At 41.4% G+C, this 17,599-nt stretch overlaps 1 protein-coding gene across 9 annotated transcripts in view; it reads right to left on the bottom strand.

The window, feature by feature from the left end:
- Irf2 (interferon regulatory factor 2) overlaps window positions 1-17,599 on the bottom strand; it is an 87,779-nt gene that overhangs the window by 17,907 nt on the left and 52,273 nt on the right. For all 9 annotated transcript variants that reach the window (XM_010641050.3, XM_010641047.3, XM_010641046.3 and 6 more), the window contains 4 exons: window positions 17,224-17,323; window positions 16,191-16,367; window positions 15,837-15,883; window positions 5,909-6,026 (listed from right to left, as the gene is read on the bottom strand). In XM_010641050.3, coding sequence (XP_010639352.1) covers window positions 5,909-6,026; window positions 15,837-15,883; window positions 16,191-16,367; window positions 17,224-17,323 — 442 coding nt within the window. The remainder of the gene's footprint in view (window positions 1-5,908; window positions 6,027-15,836; window positions 15,884-16,190; window positions 16,368-17,223; window positions 17,324-17,599) is intronic.

The following is a 17,599-nucleotide window of genomic DNA, read 5'->3' as shown; positions in this document are numbered from 1 at the left end:
TACATAATTATAAGTATGAAATTATGTTTGCATATAATTTTAAATCTTTCAATTTTATAAATGTGTTTTACTTCTAATTTATATATAAATTGAGTCTCGGAGAGATAAGAGAACTTTGCCTAAGATCATATAGTAAATAGAAAACTTCAGAAATAGGTCCAGAACTCAAGTTCTTTAACTTCTGATCCAGTGCTCTTGTCTTTGCAAGAAGAGAAATTATTTGCACTTTATAAAACACAGTCCCTGTTGGTTTGGAGCAGTGGTGAGAGAGATGGCCGTGAGGGGTCAGCGAGTTCAGGGACAGGGGATGGTCTACCCTTGCATGGGCCAGCTGCGGATGCTCCCCCCTGTCACAGGTGAGACAGGTGCAGGAGGAAGGAGGGGTTGGTGCAGTGCGTACTTTCACCCCATCAGAAAACAACATTACTCATTGCACCAAATGGAGCCAATAACATGTCTCAGTAAAAACTCAGTAAGTTAGGCAGTTTCTCAGGGTCAGCAACCTGGGGGCAGAAATCTGGGTAAAACATTATGGTTCACTTCTCAGTGGAGCTGCTGGAGCCTTGGTGGCTGCTCCCTGTTCTCTACAATTGGCTACATGCAGGTTGGAGTCTTCAGAATAACTGAAGTTCAGAAAGAGGTCCACAGGCAGGTGTGGTGACAGGCACCAGTAATCTCAGCACTCAGGAGGCTGAGGCAGGAGGACTGCTATGAGTTTGAGGCCTGCCTGGACTACATAACGAAACCTTGTTTCAACACACACATAGGTATGGAAGTGGTGGACTTGAAGCAGAGGAGGAGCACTCAGATGTTTGTCTTGGGGTCACGATGACATGGTAATATTGTCATGTTAAAAAAAAAAGTGAGGGCTGGGGATTTGGCTCAGTAGTTCCAGCACCTGCCTTGCAAGTACAAAGACCTGAGTTTGATCCCTGGTACCAAACCAGCCCCCCCAAAAAACAAAACAAAACAAAATGTGAAAAGGGATCACTCATGGAAGCAGAGCCCAGGTACAAATAGGAACAGTATCTGAACTACAAGGAGATGGGTGACAAAGTTGAAAAAAGAACAACCAAACTCCAGAGTCCAGGGCTCCTGGTCAGTCCAACCTCAGAAGTGCGAGGGCACAGCTTTCAGCCCACTGAAATGAGATGGACAATCCCCAAGGATGAGTGCCCTCCATTTAAAGACCCTCCCAAAGCTACTTTTATTTTGTTCATGCAATTTTACATTTTAATGACTAGGAAAACGGCAAAACACTAGGGACAATGGAAATGGGAAGAGATCCCTCAACAGCCTGGTATCATCACCCTTCAAACTACAGAAATTCTGGTGGCAGAGGCTGCCATCGTGAATTCTGTGAGACTTCCTGGGGTCCCCCTCCCTATGTTATGAATCTGTTCTTTCATGCTTTCATTCTCTCCTGTAGATATCAGGGTTTCCCGGGTGGGCTAGCTATGCTGCTTGTACTTCACTTTAGAACAAGTCAAAGTGGAAGCAACCGTAGGAAAGAATATCCTTTAAGGTGCACCCCGAGCAGCCAAAAATAAGACAAAATCCAAAATACTCTACTTCCTAATGGCAGTGTGTGTAGTCACTTTAGCTGGTTTTATGTACTGCAGAGTATAAACAGTCTCCACTGTTTCCAAGTGATCTTTGCTCTATTGCCAGGTGGGTTTAACTTTGATCAAGAAATACAATGGGTCTATAAAGCAGTGCCAGGCCAGTCAGACAGAAGGTCCACACCTGCAACATTCTTCCACTAGCCTGCAGATCATTTCCATACTGCTCAGGAAAAGTGCCGATACCCTGCGCAAGGGGCCAGCGAGGACTCAGAAGGTTCAACATGTTGCTTGCTGGCTTCTTCCATTTCCTAAACACAGAAGTCACCACACATACAACAAAAACTTGGGGCTAAAGACAAGTAAAAATAAAAATAAGGAGGTTTCCCCTTCCTCCCTCTTAAGGGGAAAGCAGAGACAGTTCACTTGAATACTAAACACAGATACTTAAACATATAGGAATGCAAAAACTTTAGAAGATATGTTTCCATATGGAGACACTGCACACCTTCAGGTGTGCACAGCTAGCTAAGTCTAAAAGTACATCCAGCTATTAATGGAGAAGGAAGCAAGGGCAGGACACAGCCCCCTGTGTACTTGTGTGTGTGTGTGTGTGTGTGTGTGTGTGTGTGTGTGTGTGTGTTCCTGCTGGGAACAGTGGCAAGAATAAAAGCAAAGCATTGCAAAAACCAAACAAGATGGTACAGGGCAGCAGTACATTTCACGTTTTGTGCACAGTGCTATTTGCTTAGGGAAACAGCCATCCCTGTCCAGAATGCAAATGTACCTGTGGCTAGCCTCAAATGAATTCAGTATTGACTTATAATCCATTTCCCTAGCTAAAAAGCCTCCAGACAAAAATCTTTTAATGATTATGTTAAGTATGCATTTTAGCTCTTAATTTTCATCTTACAAACATTCTCATCAAAGTATGATGAAATCACCTCATGGCTTTCACATTGGGACCCAAACACAAAGCTGAAATGAAATGTGGTTTTAGAAACAAACTGAAGCCAAGAAATGTTGTCATTTTTAAATAAAGCATTATGCAAGATAAAGGGAGACAGAGAGAGTATCTGAAATGTGACAGTGGCCTTGGGATCTGAATCCCATGTGTACCCACACATCACACGGACTAGCATGGCTAATTAATAATCAGGCTGAAAGTGTTGAGCAGAAGTTCTGTGCAGAATCCAAAGTTGGAGACTTCAAATTGTGACCAATAATCACATCTTACCCTTCTCTTTATAATACTTTGTGGATGTACTTCACACACATACTTTCATAAGGCCACAAAATAATGCTAAAGTTATGTTCAAGCACATTCGCTTATTAATTTAGCATCATTATTATTACTGAGAACAGAAAAATAACCATTTTATCCAGTAGATTATTATCTAACTAAACCTAGCCATTTTGTCTGAGATGAGAGTATTGACTCATACCAACCTCAAGTAGTACCAATCACTATAGAAGTGCAAAAAAAAAAAAAAGCCCCAAACAAAACAAAACAAAAAGACCTGACATAAACATTACATACTGAAAGCTCAACCAAAATGATCTTTAAAAGGGGGGCCGGGTAGAACTGAAAGACACTTATGCTAAGCGAAGCCAAGCACACGAAGACACCTACTGCTTCATTTCACCCATATGTGAATCTAAAGGAGCCACTTTCACAGAAACAGAGAAGAAAGGTAGTTCTGGAGGCTGCGGAGAGCGCCAATGTTTACTCAGAAGCATCCAGGCATCCAGAGGCACACAGACGTTGGAGGAATAAGTTTTAGTGATCTGTTGTATATTTAGTCATCTGTTATTAACAATTACGCATATTTCAAAATTGCAAAAAAGAGTACATTTTTGAACATTCTTAACCCTCAAAAAATAAGGTATTGATATGACAGATGTGTTATTTTCAAGAAATCTGTCTACAATGAATACATGAATCAAAACATGACATCGAATCCCATAAACATATGATCTTCACTTATCAATTAAAAATAAATAACATTAAAATGGGTAAGGGAAACCCTAACACAGCGCTCACTCTGGGTTAGCATTATCATTTGAGACCAATTTCACCACAAAAATGAAGAGAAACTCCAAAAAGCAACCAATCCACTCACAATAAGCTGAGTCTGAAGAAAATGCACTAGGGTTTCAGCAAGCATCTCCATTTTTTCCCAAGGGCTCCCTGGGGCACACACACACTTTCCAGGGGTGGCCTACTGAGACAGGTAAGGCACGAAGAAACTTAAAGGGTGTGACATCACCACAGGGGTGTGGGAGGGGGTCTGGAGGGAAGAGAGCTGGTTCTAGATCAGGCATGTCACTTCCCACAGAGGGACTGTGTTCAGCTTCCTCCCTGGAAAGTGAGAAGAATGCTTGATCTCTGAGCTCGACCTTAGCTCAAACTCTATTGTGGGAAAATAAATGCCTAGGAAGGAAAACCAGGCCATACCTGCCTTGCCTGATTCATCCCTCACACATAGCATTTCCAGGGTTGGGGATTTAGCTCAGTTGTTCCGCCGCCTGCCTCACAAGCACTAGGTCCTGAGTTCAATCCCCAGTACCAAAAAAAAAAACACCTCTCCATAGCATTTCCCCAAAGGCCTGTCCAGAATGGCCCTGAATATATTATTCTACAGTGGACCCTTGAGTTACGCCCAGCCTGACATATGAACAACTTGGGCTATGACCAGAACTTTAGTTTTAACTCACAAAGTCTTGAGTTATGACCCAAATGCTGGTTGCTTGAACTTCCAGATGGTCTCAGACACAGATTTAACCCTTAGACAGTTCTGGAAGGAACATTACAACACCCCTTACTGTGTGGGGTTAATTGAGAAATCCTGGGCCAATGTCTCTCTAAGGACACTGAGATCTGCCTGTGCATAGGAGAGAGACTTTGAAGGTTGTGTAGAGGAACTTGAGCCTTCGATTGACCAACTTGAGCTACAACCAGCCCCCAAGAATGAACTGAGTTTGTAAGTCAAGGGTCCACTGTACCTCCACAACTCTAAAACCAAGGGCAAGGAAAGGATATTGATGTCTACACTTTCTGTGCCTCCTGATCGTGTTCAAGTGAGATCCCAGAAATGAAAGCATCCAGCCAGGAGGCTTACTTTTATAGCGGTTTGATCTCTCCGGTTCTTATGAACATCAAAAGGCCTGACGGGAGCAAAGTTTCATGAACCAAAGGTACCCAAGGACCAGAAAGGCCCAGCTCTGGATTCTGGCTCAAAAACTGAGCCCAGTTCACTGCTAGGTCTCCATCTAATAAAGGGTCTCCACCTGGTATCCACCATCACAGCCCCGTGGACTCAACTGAGATGAATTTCACAGCTCTCACTTCTTTTCTAAAACCCACCGAGAAGTGGTTCTTCCATTGTGTGTGCATGTAAATATGCAGGCACTTTATTGTCCATGTTACACTTCAATTAACTTTTCAACAAACCACTCTCCAGTAATGTACGATCGAACCCAACCTCCTTCCCATGCCCCCAAAAGCCTCGATATCATCTCTGCCTACTTCGGAGGGGACCTCATATGCCACCCTCATGTGTCTCACCTGGTGTGTGCGCCCTGCTGCTCCGCCACACATTCCCACCCAGGGTCCCCATGGTGTCTGCCCCACAGAGCACCTGCAGGTCCCCCAGAACCCGCTTCTATTATCCCCTGAGAACTCCCCATCTAAGCCTGCTTTCAGGGTATCCTCTCTCATTGCTCTGTTCTCTTCTTTATCTTATTTACCACAGATGGGAATGGTGTGCTTATCTGTGCATTTCTTTAATGTCTGCTTCCTTCCAAGAAAACAGGAACTGGGCCTGCGTTGTTCCTTTATCTACTTCCTGTGCATAGTAATGAGCGGTATGTAGACAGTGTTCAAAATATCCACTGAGTCAGATTATGCCCTTTGCAACAAGGCTCTGTGCCTCAGTTTCTTGCTCAGTAAAATGAGCAGCACCTCGGTATCAGGGGTGCATGAAACAGTTGCTGAGAAAACTAATTAGAGCATTTTTTCCTCTCTTTGGTTCCCAAATTAAATTAATCACATCTTCATTCAAGACCAAAAAGTAAACGATCAAGAACTGCTCACCATCAGCCACTGGGGGAGAAAACATTTCTCCTGGAAGTCACTCTTTTCTTCAGTCTGACCCATCTAGGTTTCTTTATGTGATCTTCAAAGGCCTTTATTTTTTAGTCCTAAAATCTAGGGACTGGAACTGGGATTCTAAGATGGTTCCAAGACTTGCTCCTACTATTTTATTTCAAGATCTCTGTTTTACAGATTTTAGACCTGGGAGTCTGCTTGTGTATATAAAAAATAAGATGTCAAAACAGTTTACCTATGATGTTCACCGTACTATCCACTTCATTTTTTATAGCTGAAGTCAGGACCGCATACTCAGGAGAAAGATCACTTACTCCATTACTAAGCCCCAAAGATGACTCAATTGGTTCTTGCTAGGAAGAAGAAAAGAAAAAAGAATTGAGAACACTTTCTTCCCCTTCCTTAGCTTAAATTCTACCCTTTGTCTAATTTCTATAACAATAGGATGATTCATGTTCGTCTTTAAATTAGCATTGAGTTAAAGCAGCTGAGAGTGTGCTGCTAGATATTTAGTTTCACTCATTTTCCTTCAAGGAAAAGGTACCAGCTCATCTGGACTGCCTTTAGGAAATGGTTACAGCTGCAGACAATAGCTCTGGGGATAAGCAGAGTCGCAGAAGTATCCCCTGCATTCCATAGATTCTAACTTTTCCTCCTTCTCTGAGGGAGAGCTTGGAAGGATCAACTCCTGGCCTCCCCTCTAAGGCAGGAGAAACACCACTACTTCTGCTATTACTTCTTTAAAAAAAACTCTACCTCAACAACTGATCCAAGAACAAGAACCTAGTGGACACTGTGGATGGATTCTCTTCAGATTTGGTTTGCCGTGGGCTCAGGTCCCTTGACCATCCTGCACCAGGTAGCTGGCTGGTAACATGGGTCATACTCCATCGCTCTGGCCCAAGTCCAGGTGCCCAGGCCCATGGCTTCCAATCAGTGTCATTCGAGTACCCAAATATCCCACTCAGCCCAAGAGGCTACACACTCTTTCTACTCAAGTGAGAATAAGTTATTTTCTTAGTACAGCTCTGAATGTCTGCCTCATTCAAGTGCACTTGAACTTTTCCACTCCCACGGTACTGGCCAGGTCCCAGAAAGCCGGTCCTGAGGTATACATTCACCTTCAGCATTTTGAGGAGAGAATTTTCTCAAGGTGAGATTGCATTTGCCTCAAAGATAGCAATAAGCTGGACAAAAGCCACACAGGACAATTCCTGAAGAATCCAAGACAAAGAGGAGGGTGGGGGAGTAGAAAGAACATAGGACTGGGAGCTGAGGATCATGGCAGTAGAGAAGACCATGCTTTGAAGAGTCAAGAGTAGTAAGTCATGGTAAGTGTTCTTATCTATTTATGCACTACTTGGAATCAATGATAAGCCTCCAAATCTTACAGAATTTTCCTTGCTTAGGTAAGGAAGGGAAACATTCTCCACCTTCATGATGCTACCTGGCAAACTTCCACCATAACAACTGTGGCTTCAAAATCATTACTTTACTGTTCATCTCAGTTTTAAAAAAAATCACATACTGCATGGCTTACCCAATGTACCAAAGGTTAAACATCAGGAAAGGCTCAGAACAGCCCTACTGCACAGAAGTTTTCCCTTTTTCTTCTCCAACATCTTACACATTTCTAAATCCCAAATGAGAAATCTGACCTTTCTAGAAAAACATACATTTGCCTATGGCCTGAGTTGTGAGTTTTTCTCTTCCTTTATAGCCAAACTTCAGAAGAAATGTCTGCCTTTCTAACTTTACCTCCTCACCTGCACCCTTGTAAGTGCTCATAGTTTCTCTTCCACTACCACTCGTGGAATCAAGCTCCCAGAAGGGCAGTAAGAACATGGGCTCTGGAATCAGCCAGACCTGGGCACAAAGCCTGACTCCTCCACTCTGAACAGGCACAGGACTTTATTTAACCTCTTTAAGCCTCCCTCAGGGCATTATGGACAGTTGTAAACTGAGAGTAATAAGAGGATCCATGTCACAGGGATATTGCAAAAATTAAATTAAATAAATATGTACAAGGCACTTACTATTATATAAATGTAATCTACTATCCAAAGTCATCGATACAAATCTGTTCATCCCGATCCAGTGGCCTTTTCTCACATCCCTTTCTCTAGACCCCACACTCTGACCTCCTACAGGAAGGACCAAACACTCCCTCGACAGTTCTGAGTTATCTGACACTGCTATAATTTCCTACCTCTCTGATGGCACCCCCCTCTCTTGATGGCTTCCTCAATGGTCCTTTTTCTATCTGACCCTCCCAACCACCCCCCACATTTCATTATCCCACTGTTACTTCCTCACCTGCCGCAAAAAACTAAGATAAGTACTTATTAAATTATAGAAAGAGCTGCTGATTTTTATGAGCTTCTTTTGCGACCGGAAGTCAATTTTTAACTCAGTTTCTTGATTTCTTATCAAAGAAATGAGGCAGTCAGATTTGTATATACACAAAAATCTAAATTATTCTGACTTCTCAAGTGAAGACCTCTAAGATCTCAAAGTGTTTCACATGATCTACAGTTTAATCAGTGGCAATGATACTTTTATCATTTTTGACTTGAGAAAATCATGACTCAGAGACTAAGTTAATTTTCCACCATCATACTACTTTTAGTCTGATAAGAGACAGGAAGTGAACCCAATCTTTAGTTGCACAGCAGGGTTCAATTCTAGGAGCTCTGGGTATTAATAAAACCTGTATCCTGTACACATTCCAATGGAGATGAGACAGAACTATTTGGATCATTGTTTTCCTCCCCCAATCCCTACCTTACATTCTATTTCTACAGTATAACGAAACAGAACATTTTACCAATGGAGATAGACTGTTTTAAGATAGACTTCTTTTACTCCTCCCACCTCCACTTCAACACATAATGTCAGTTTCAAAGCCTTCAGTGCAAAACATCTCATTTGTACAACCACTCTGGAAGGGCAAGACAGTATACTGTACATGAAAATGTAGTCAGGCCCTCCCGGAAAGGTCTCCGTCCAGGGCAAAGAATGACAGGCCCATGAGAGAAAGGTCTTCATTAAACTGAGTCAAAATTTTTAAGATAAAGAGAAATAGGGATATCGACACTGAAACCGTATTTAAAAATCCAAGGATCCCAAATTAGGAAAAGAGATGTACAGTTCTCTATGTGACACGTGCACGGGGATAGTGCAGGTCTTCGATGGCCTAGGCCTGCAGCATGTTCTGTTCCTCCCTGGTGCCCTCCTACTGCCCATCTCAGCTCTACCTCCTTCTGCTGCTCCATAACCTGGCATGCTTCATGCTGAGTCAGCCTCCTCTCACTGTTGCCTTTCTAAATTTAGATATAGGTTCTCTTCTACACCAAGGAACCTGTAGTTGTCTTCATTCCTAATCCTCTTGCATTGCTCCAAAGCAAATCGAACAGACCATGCTTGGTCCAGATACCTACATGGTATATATATTCTGTCAAGTATTTACAGCAACTACTTTTTTGTTTTTTGAGACAAGGTCTCACTGTGTAGTTCAAGCTGGCCTTGAACTCACGGCAATCCTGCCTCATCCTCCTGAGTGCTAGAATTATAGGCATGTACCAGCCACCCAGCTCTGACAAATATTTGGGTCCAAGAAAACATTGTGTAATTATAAATCTAAAGTTTGGTGTACAATTTAAGCAAAATCAAATCTGCACCAAAGACAGTGCAAGAACAAGCATGCCCTTTCTGACCTATAAAATAATCTGCCATTGGCTGTTCTCAAGGCAAGTCTTGCTAAATGGGTATGGGGTAAACCTAAGTTACAAGACAGCGGATGGCTCTGCTGGACAGTTTCTCATCTCTGTTCCAAGTGCACTCAGTATCATCCCCATGTCAGAGGCCCTTGACTGCATCTTCCTTCCCGAGACCCAGTGTGATGGTCATAAGATCATTTCCCTCTCCCAACACATGTCCTACCCCTAAGTCCTCATTATCTGCACAAAGCTTCAAGCCAGTTTAAAGTCATACAATTTAAGGGCCTTTCCAGGTCTCTATGCTAACAAAATCTCAGGCTGAGAGCTGAGCTTTATAAGTAAGCCATGGAATGGACCAAGGTGGGGAATACACCGTCCCACAGCAGCCACGATGCCACAGGAGGCAGAAGCTTTCTACAAGACAAGCCAGAGTCACGCGCCTACTCCTTCCCTTCTTCCCTGGAATGGTGCCAGGTCACTCTACCTCTCTTCCTTTTCTCCTTGCAGCTTCCCCTTTTGACTTCTCTCCTTAGCTCACTCTTCTCTCCCTCTCCTTCCTTGAGTGATCTGTCTTCATTAAAAAGAGCTTCTTTTGGAGAAGGCATCTCTGCAAGGACTACATGGTTGCAATGTGTGCAAACGTCATTCTGGAGTAAAGGACCACACGTCTGCACCTCCAACACTTACCCTAGCTGCAGCATGCTAGACTCAACTTTCTACCTGACGTTTGCTTTACAGTGCTCTCTGCCATTTCACACTCAATATGCTCAAAGTTAAACTTGCCTACTTCTCCACAAATGAGCACCATTCCCAACCTTCCCTTTCTGGAGCCTCCTCCTTAATCCACTCCTGCCTTCATTCTCCATCTCCTCCTCCAGGTTCTGCAGAAACATCTCCTCTCCATTCCAAAGGCCACTGTCCCTGTCCACACTTGCTGCCACAGACCCTCTTCCCCTCCATGCCTTCCAATCCCCACCAGGAAGAGCTTTCTTAATATTCCACCATGCTATGAAAATCTGCTCCCAGGAGAGTTCAACTGTGCCTTCTTTCATTAAATCATCTTTCAATTAAGAGAACCAGCTCTCAAACTGCTCTGAGCAGTGCCCTCAGGAGCTGGAGACAGGCAGGGACCAAAGCAGGCAGGATAAACCCGATAACTTGTTTCACGCAGGGAAGCTCTGCTTTTTATTTGTTTTTTTAAGGGGGTTGCTGGCTGGATTTTCATCTAACTAAAGTTTATAAGCTGCAGACCTCTTCCAACCAAAGAAGGGATCAACACAGTAACAGCCTCTACAAGTAGTTTTCTCTCTGAATGGTGACAGAGAGCACACTGTGTTTTGTTCAATCCAGCTCATGTTGCTGTTAGAGCCAACAGTTCTACAAGAAAGTTCTGCTGAACCAGAATCTGCTTTTCTGTAACTTCTACCCATGGGTCCATATTCACAATTAACACAGGCCAGGCCGACTTTTCATCAAGTGACTTCAGAGTAAGGGCACTCTAATTATAACTCCATCATAACATGAACGCTTTGATCTGGAAGCACTTTACAGTTTTGGACAATGTGCTTTCAATCTGAAAACAACCCTTCAAGCAGGAAGTATTCATTCATATTCACCCTCCCTAAGGTCTTTATTATCCATTTTTCCTTCACACAAACTCCTGCTCCAATTAAGCCATCTTCCTCACTTGTCCAAGGAAGACCAAACAACTATAATCTCTCAGCCTTCTTTCACTTGTGAACTTCCAAGTGCCAGGGAACGACTACCGCTTTATGCCACCACCCCACGACCTGGCTCAGTTCTTACAGCTTCCAGTGGGCTGAGAGGCACTGGTGAGGGGAAAGAAGTCTTGGAGTTGACTCACATGAATTCCCAGCTCCATAAAGCAGTACATCCTTGGGGAAATGGCTCTGTGCCCCCACTTCCTCACTAGGTGAAATGGAGCTAACCTGTTCATCACCAGGAAAACCAAGTGAAGCCATGATTACCACCTGGAGGGCTCAAAATTGTCAACTAATAACCCTCTATTCTGCCTACTTTTATTCTTTATCTTCTTAACCATTTCTGAATCCCCACAGAGCACTTTATTCCATATTTTTAAAAACACTTACTAGTGCTTTTATGATGATGTACAATCTAGTACTGCTCTCTGATGTTTTTCTTGTTTTACCTTCCTTAACAGCCAGTTTCACTCACACAGACAGGGCCCAGTTCAGGTAAAATACGGTTACTGAGTACATAGGCCAGACTCACAAGAACACCAGAGAATGTGAAGGCACCATTTCTGAGTTACCTCATGGGCATGAGCCCCGGGAAACTATTCTCAGGGGCAACAGAGAACACAGAGACAAACTATCCGAGTGACCCAGGAAAAGTTCTGCTACCTGGCCAGCATGTTCTAAATATGGCCTGCCACTTAAAACTTCAATCTAACTCAAATTAAAGGTTAAGAAGAGCTCTCCTCAACAGCATGTGTCCATACCTAGTTACTACACTAGGTTTGCACCAGTAGAAGAAATCTATTAGTTATATATTTATTGGCACATGTCATATAAACTTGGAGATCAGATGTTTTGACTTCTAGCAAAAACCCACGATTATAAAATTCCAGACTACCTGGAGAACGAACTTTGGAAATATTCTACAGGTACGTTAAGTTAGCACAAGGGCCTTACTAGCCACGAATCACAGAACTTGGGAAGCCTGCTGGCCTGCAGGCTCTGGAGCTGTCTGTAAGACACAGGCAAGTAGATTTACACTCAAAAGTTATTCCGTGCTTACAGCTGATAAATTATCTGCCTTCTGCTGAAGGAACAATGTCCCTCGAGAAACACATTTTAGGTATTAAGCACATCTCTCTTACACAAGGATTTCATTATATACACTGCTTGCTGAGGCGGAACGTCGCCCACATACGTGGCTGTACCTAAGGCAACCTTACTCCCAGGGCTCACCCAGGGCTGTGCCTTCCACAACATGCTCATTTTAGTGGCCATGTGGAAGATACTGCAAGGCCAATGTGTTACTTATGAGAACACCTCATAGCGTTCATTGGAGGCTGCATATTTCCTACACCTGACAGAGGATATGCCTTAAAGTCAACTGTGTGCCATCCTTTCATTGGAAGCAGCTTTTCTTTCTTAGTGATACATAAAATTATGGAACATTTTATTATAATTGGCACCTGACAATCAATGGATTATGGTGGGGATATCTGGACAAAATGTATCGAAAAGTGAACGGGTTACTCCATTCTTATTTCCCTAGCAACTGCAAATACAAAATTCTGCATCCTCCTTGCCACACATATATTATTTATTCAAAAAGTGCTTATGCACCCATTCATTTATTAAAAATGTACTGCTTTTTTGTTCTGTGCCAGGCACTGGGCTAGATGCTGTGAAAATGGTAGTAAATATGAGCAGTCACACTTAAGAAGGTAGAAAATTATTCAAAATCACAAATTTATAGGGAAAATTATACATTTCTGGCAAAACAACATTAATCAAAATATAGGCCTTAAAAATTCTCATTGTCAGTAACTATACACAGCTAACAACTAGTTGTGTTTTTTTTTCACTTGCAATGAAAAACATATTTTTAAAAAAGTGATACAGGCAAACCTGCAGAGTAAAAAAAAAAACAAAAAACCTTAATATCAAAAAATCATAACTAGTCTGTACAAAATTTATAATAAATTTATGAGACAACGAGAATTCTAAATAGTGGCTAGATATTTGATAATAATGAGAAGTTAGTGTCATTTCTTCAATGTTTTCAGCTACAATAATGATAAGATGGGTTATTTTGGACAGTCTCAGTCTGGGCTGGCCTCACACTCCGTTGTCCTCCTGCCTCAGCCCTCTGAGTGCTGGGATTACAGGGGTGGCTCCACCACACCCAGCCACACTGTATCATTTTTAAAGAGCATTAATCTTTTAAAGGCGTATACTAAAATACCGATGAAATAAATAAAATGTTTGCCATTTCCTTCAAAATATTAAGCTAAACAAAAGGAAAGTATCTGTGTATGTCAAAATGGATTGAATAGCTAGGACTTCACACTAAAAGTCAGGAAGCAGGTAGAAATACAAATTCAGCCAAACTGGCCAAAATCTGATTAATGTTGAAAATGAGGTGATGGTTTATGAGTAAAGTTTACTTATCTGTCTCTTTACTATGTGTATAAGTTATGCCACAATAAAAAGTTAAAATAAAATTAGGCCTTAAAAAAAACCCCACATCTTCTTTATCCAGTCTTCAGTCAATGGGCATTTGGGTTGCTGCTGAGTTTTAACTATTATGAACATGGGTGAGCATATATCACTGTGGTATGATTCTTTTAATTCTTTTGGAAAGCTTCCTGGCAGAGGGATGGCTGGGTCAAGAGGAACCTCCAACCCTAGTTATTTGAGGTGTCTCCACACTGATTCCCACAGTGGTTACACTAGCCTGCACTTCCACCAACAAAGGAGAAGGGTTCCTTTCCCTCAACAGTCCCACCAACATTTGTTATTGGTTGATTTCTTGATAGCAGCCATCCTTTCTGGTGTGGTTTTTCTATAAAATGGAGTACTACTCAGGCATAAAGAATGGAAAACTAGAAACATTTATAGCTAAATGGATGCACACTGAGGCTATACTCCTAAGTGAAATAAATAGGACACACTTGAGTAAATACTGAATAGTTTCTCTGGTATGAAAAACTAAAAGTTTAAATAAGGTTCAAATGGTATAATTGAGAGTATGAAACAGGAAGAAAAATGGCTAAAGGGGAAGTGTGAAGGGGAGGGGAAAGGAAATAAGGCAAAAGAAAAAAATGTGAAAGAGGAAAAAATGGAAACAAAGTCTTTGTAAATAGGGAAGAGTGAAGGGGGTGAAGGGAGGGCAGAGGTTTGGGGAAAAAACAAGAACCAAGACATATCTTGTAAACTTACAAGATCCCAATGATAAATGTAACTGTATTGTTTGCTTTAAATGTGCCAATAAACTTAATGGGAAAAATTTTTTTTAATTAGGCCTTAATACAATGCTATATTTAAAATAAGAAACTAAAAACAGAGAAAATGAAACTGGAAATAACACTGTTAAAATGCTCTAAAACATTTATTTTCCATGCTAGGGGTAAGTATCTTGGAGACTTGACTGTCTCTAAGTTTTCTTTCAAAATCTAACTGCAGTCAACCCTCTGTAGCCACAGGTTCGGCATCCATGATTCAGTCAATAGCAGATTGATAATATTTTTAAAAATCGTGTCTGTGTGAACATGTATCATTTGTTTCCTTGTTATTATTCCCTAAATAATAGAGAATAATTATTTACATTGTATTAGTTACTATAAGTGATCTAGAGATGATATAAAGTATACGAGAGGATGTGTATAGGTCATAAGGAATACACCACATTATATATTATATAAAGGACTTGCACACCTGTCAACTTCAGTATCCATGGAGCATGCTGGGAGCACTACTCACGGATACTAAGAAATGACCTTTACCTTTGTAAGTCTGACTTTATTATCTGAGATAAATTATTTTGATTTCTTTTCTGACAATTTCAGCTGACTGACTTGGTTTTAAATATGCTATCTGGGTAGTTAAGAGTTTTTCCTCCAACAGTTATTCTAGGTTATAAATCAGAACATTTAGCATCTCCTTCAAGCTTAGTTCTAAATAACTACATGATCTTGGACATGTGCCACTCAACCCACGGGCTCAGCTTCCTCCCCAAATGGAAGCCAGTAACTGTAATGTCTGCTCTCTCCCTACTGTGGCCCCAGTTGAGCATGGGAGATTTAGTCCCTCTCTCAAGAGTTAACAAGGGCTATACATCCACGCACAAAGATCTTGAAACTGTAGGGGAGTTCAGACACCCTAGCCTACTACGAAACTCACACACACACACACACACACACACACACACACAAACACACTCCTATAGAAATCCTCCTAGAAGAGATGGTTCTACAGTGGACCCATAAAAAAATCATTTGAAAACTACACTTAAGATGACTACTGTGTCCTCAAGCTAATCTTCTATGATGGGCTATATAGATATTTTTAATGTAAGTATATACTATTTAATAAATAGTAAACAATAAATAGCTGAAAATATACTTCCTAGTATCAGAATAAATAGGTTGTTCGAGCTTATTTGGAACAAAGTGATCAGCTGCCAAGAGTTTGTTAGAGGCTTCAGATGGTCAAGCTCCAAGTGGATTTGTGACTTCATTCATGAGTTTCTCAGCAACATGAGATTAAGCAGAGGATACGTGTACTTGTATCTGCAAGTGAGTGCATGCCAAAGAGGAGACACATAAAGCACATAAAGCACAATAGCCAAGAAGACTAAACACTCCACAGAGATCATATTACTTGTTCAGAATGTGAATCACAAATACAGTCACAACTTTGGCTTCCTCTCTGAACAACCAAAGATTACCTTGATGTGCTTAACTCTGTCTTCTTTTTCTGTCTTTGGTTTCTTTCCTGTGACAAGAAAGAAGTAGTTTTTGGATTAATTTATGAAGCACAAAAGAGAAACATTTATGCTACATTAAATTCTCTCTGAAACTCTCAGTGAACCTGTTGCTTTTATTTGTATGTGATCAAAATTCCAAATGTATCTTTTATGCCTTTAGTGCCTTGAAAGTCATTTTTCCAGGGTAGATAAAGGTAGAACTGTCACCTATAGCAGGTATTGTACCTTTGGAGTTACTACAGATACAGAAATAAATCATGGATGCACAAAGTTATGTATTAAGAGATCATTATTTTAGTCAATAAATATCTTTACCTTTCTTTGAAGGTCGTTCAGATAAGGGCAACATCCGGTATACTCTGAAGGCATTGTTTCCTTTCTTTATACTTTTATCTTTGACTTCTTCGATATCAGGCAAGGAATTCATGGCACATCGAAAATTGGCCTTCCATGTTTTTGGATCAGGTTTATCTACTCCTGGTTGATGCTTCCCTAAAACAAAATTGCCAAAGGTTAAGAAAAAGGGAGAAAAAATTCGACACACAGTAAATTTATTTTTATTTTTTTGGTACCGGGGGTCGAACTCAGGTCCCTGCACTTGCAAGGCAGGCAGCAGAACTGCTGAGCTAAATCCCCAGCCCAACACACAATAAGTTAAAAACAAAAACACAAACAAAAAGCAGTTCCAGGAAACATAGTATTGCTAGACAGACTGTAAAAGGAATCTCTTCATTCTAGGCTCCACCTGCAGTGACCGAACATCCCCGTTTGCCTCAGGATAAGACAATTCTTAAGATGTGGGTATTTTATTTTTAAAACCTAGACAGATTCAGGCCAACTGGGACAAACTGGTCACCCTGTTTCTATCAAACAGCCTGAGAGAAAAGGGGGACTGGAGAACGAATGCAGATGACAGTGAAGACTGGAAGGCTGGAAGACCAACAAGCACAGGCAACTTCTGACATTCAAATATCAAGTAAAAAGTTCAGCCCTGAAAATGGCTCACTACCTAAAGATTTGTTACAAATAAATGTATTCTTGATTACCCTTTGGGAAGCAAAATTCAACTCAAGCTTATGGCTCAAGTGGGTTTATATGTCCCTTGTAGCCACAGAGAACCTATCAGAATACCACATTTATGGGGAAATTAAAGACTAAGATCCCGTGGAATGGGTGGGACATTACTTCTGAATGATCTATTTTCACATGTCCTGGAGGTGCTTGGTGACAAGTCACAGGGTTTTCAGAACCCTCTTCATGAGGCCATAAGCAAGGAGATTTTATATATATGAAGAAAACAAAAATAAACAGAGTTTCTGCCTCTGTAAGGGATGCAGACATTTAATACCTGTATGGATCGCCCAGTTTCTAAAGAGTGGGGCATCTTTCTCCACATCCCACCCGTGCCGAGCTGCATGCATCCAGGGGATCTGGAAAATCTTCTTTTCCTAGAATAAAAAAAAGTAAAGAAGAACTGCAGTCATCAGGTCTGGCTAACCATGGCAGAGGGATCTTTAGTTCTCACTAGTAACAGGCTCCACTAAGCATCACTGAGTTTGTTGAGTGTCTACAGTGAAAACAACTCTAAACCAAACTCACTTCCGGTGGAGTTCCAAATCTTGACAGTCTGCTCTGGGCAAGAGTCAGACTTGCACAGCCTGGCAGAGAAACAATATATATATATATATACATATATATATATTGCAAAGTCAAAGGAGAATTTT

Source organism: Fukomys damarensis, unplaced genomic scaffold, assembly GCF_012274545.1.
Source record: "Fukomys damarensis isolate Sample0158 unplaced genomic scaffold, DMR_v1.0_HiC HiC_scaffold_18, whole genome shotgun sequence".
Classification (NCBI taxonomy): Eukaryota; Metazoa; Chordata; class Mammalia; order Rodentia; family Bathyergidae; genus Fukomys; species Fukomys damarensis.
Note: the sequence above shows the minus strand (reverse complement) of the source record. Positions and strands in the feature narration are given on the sequence as shown.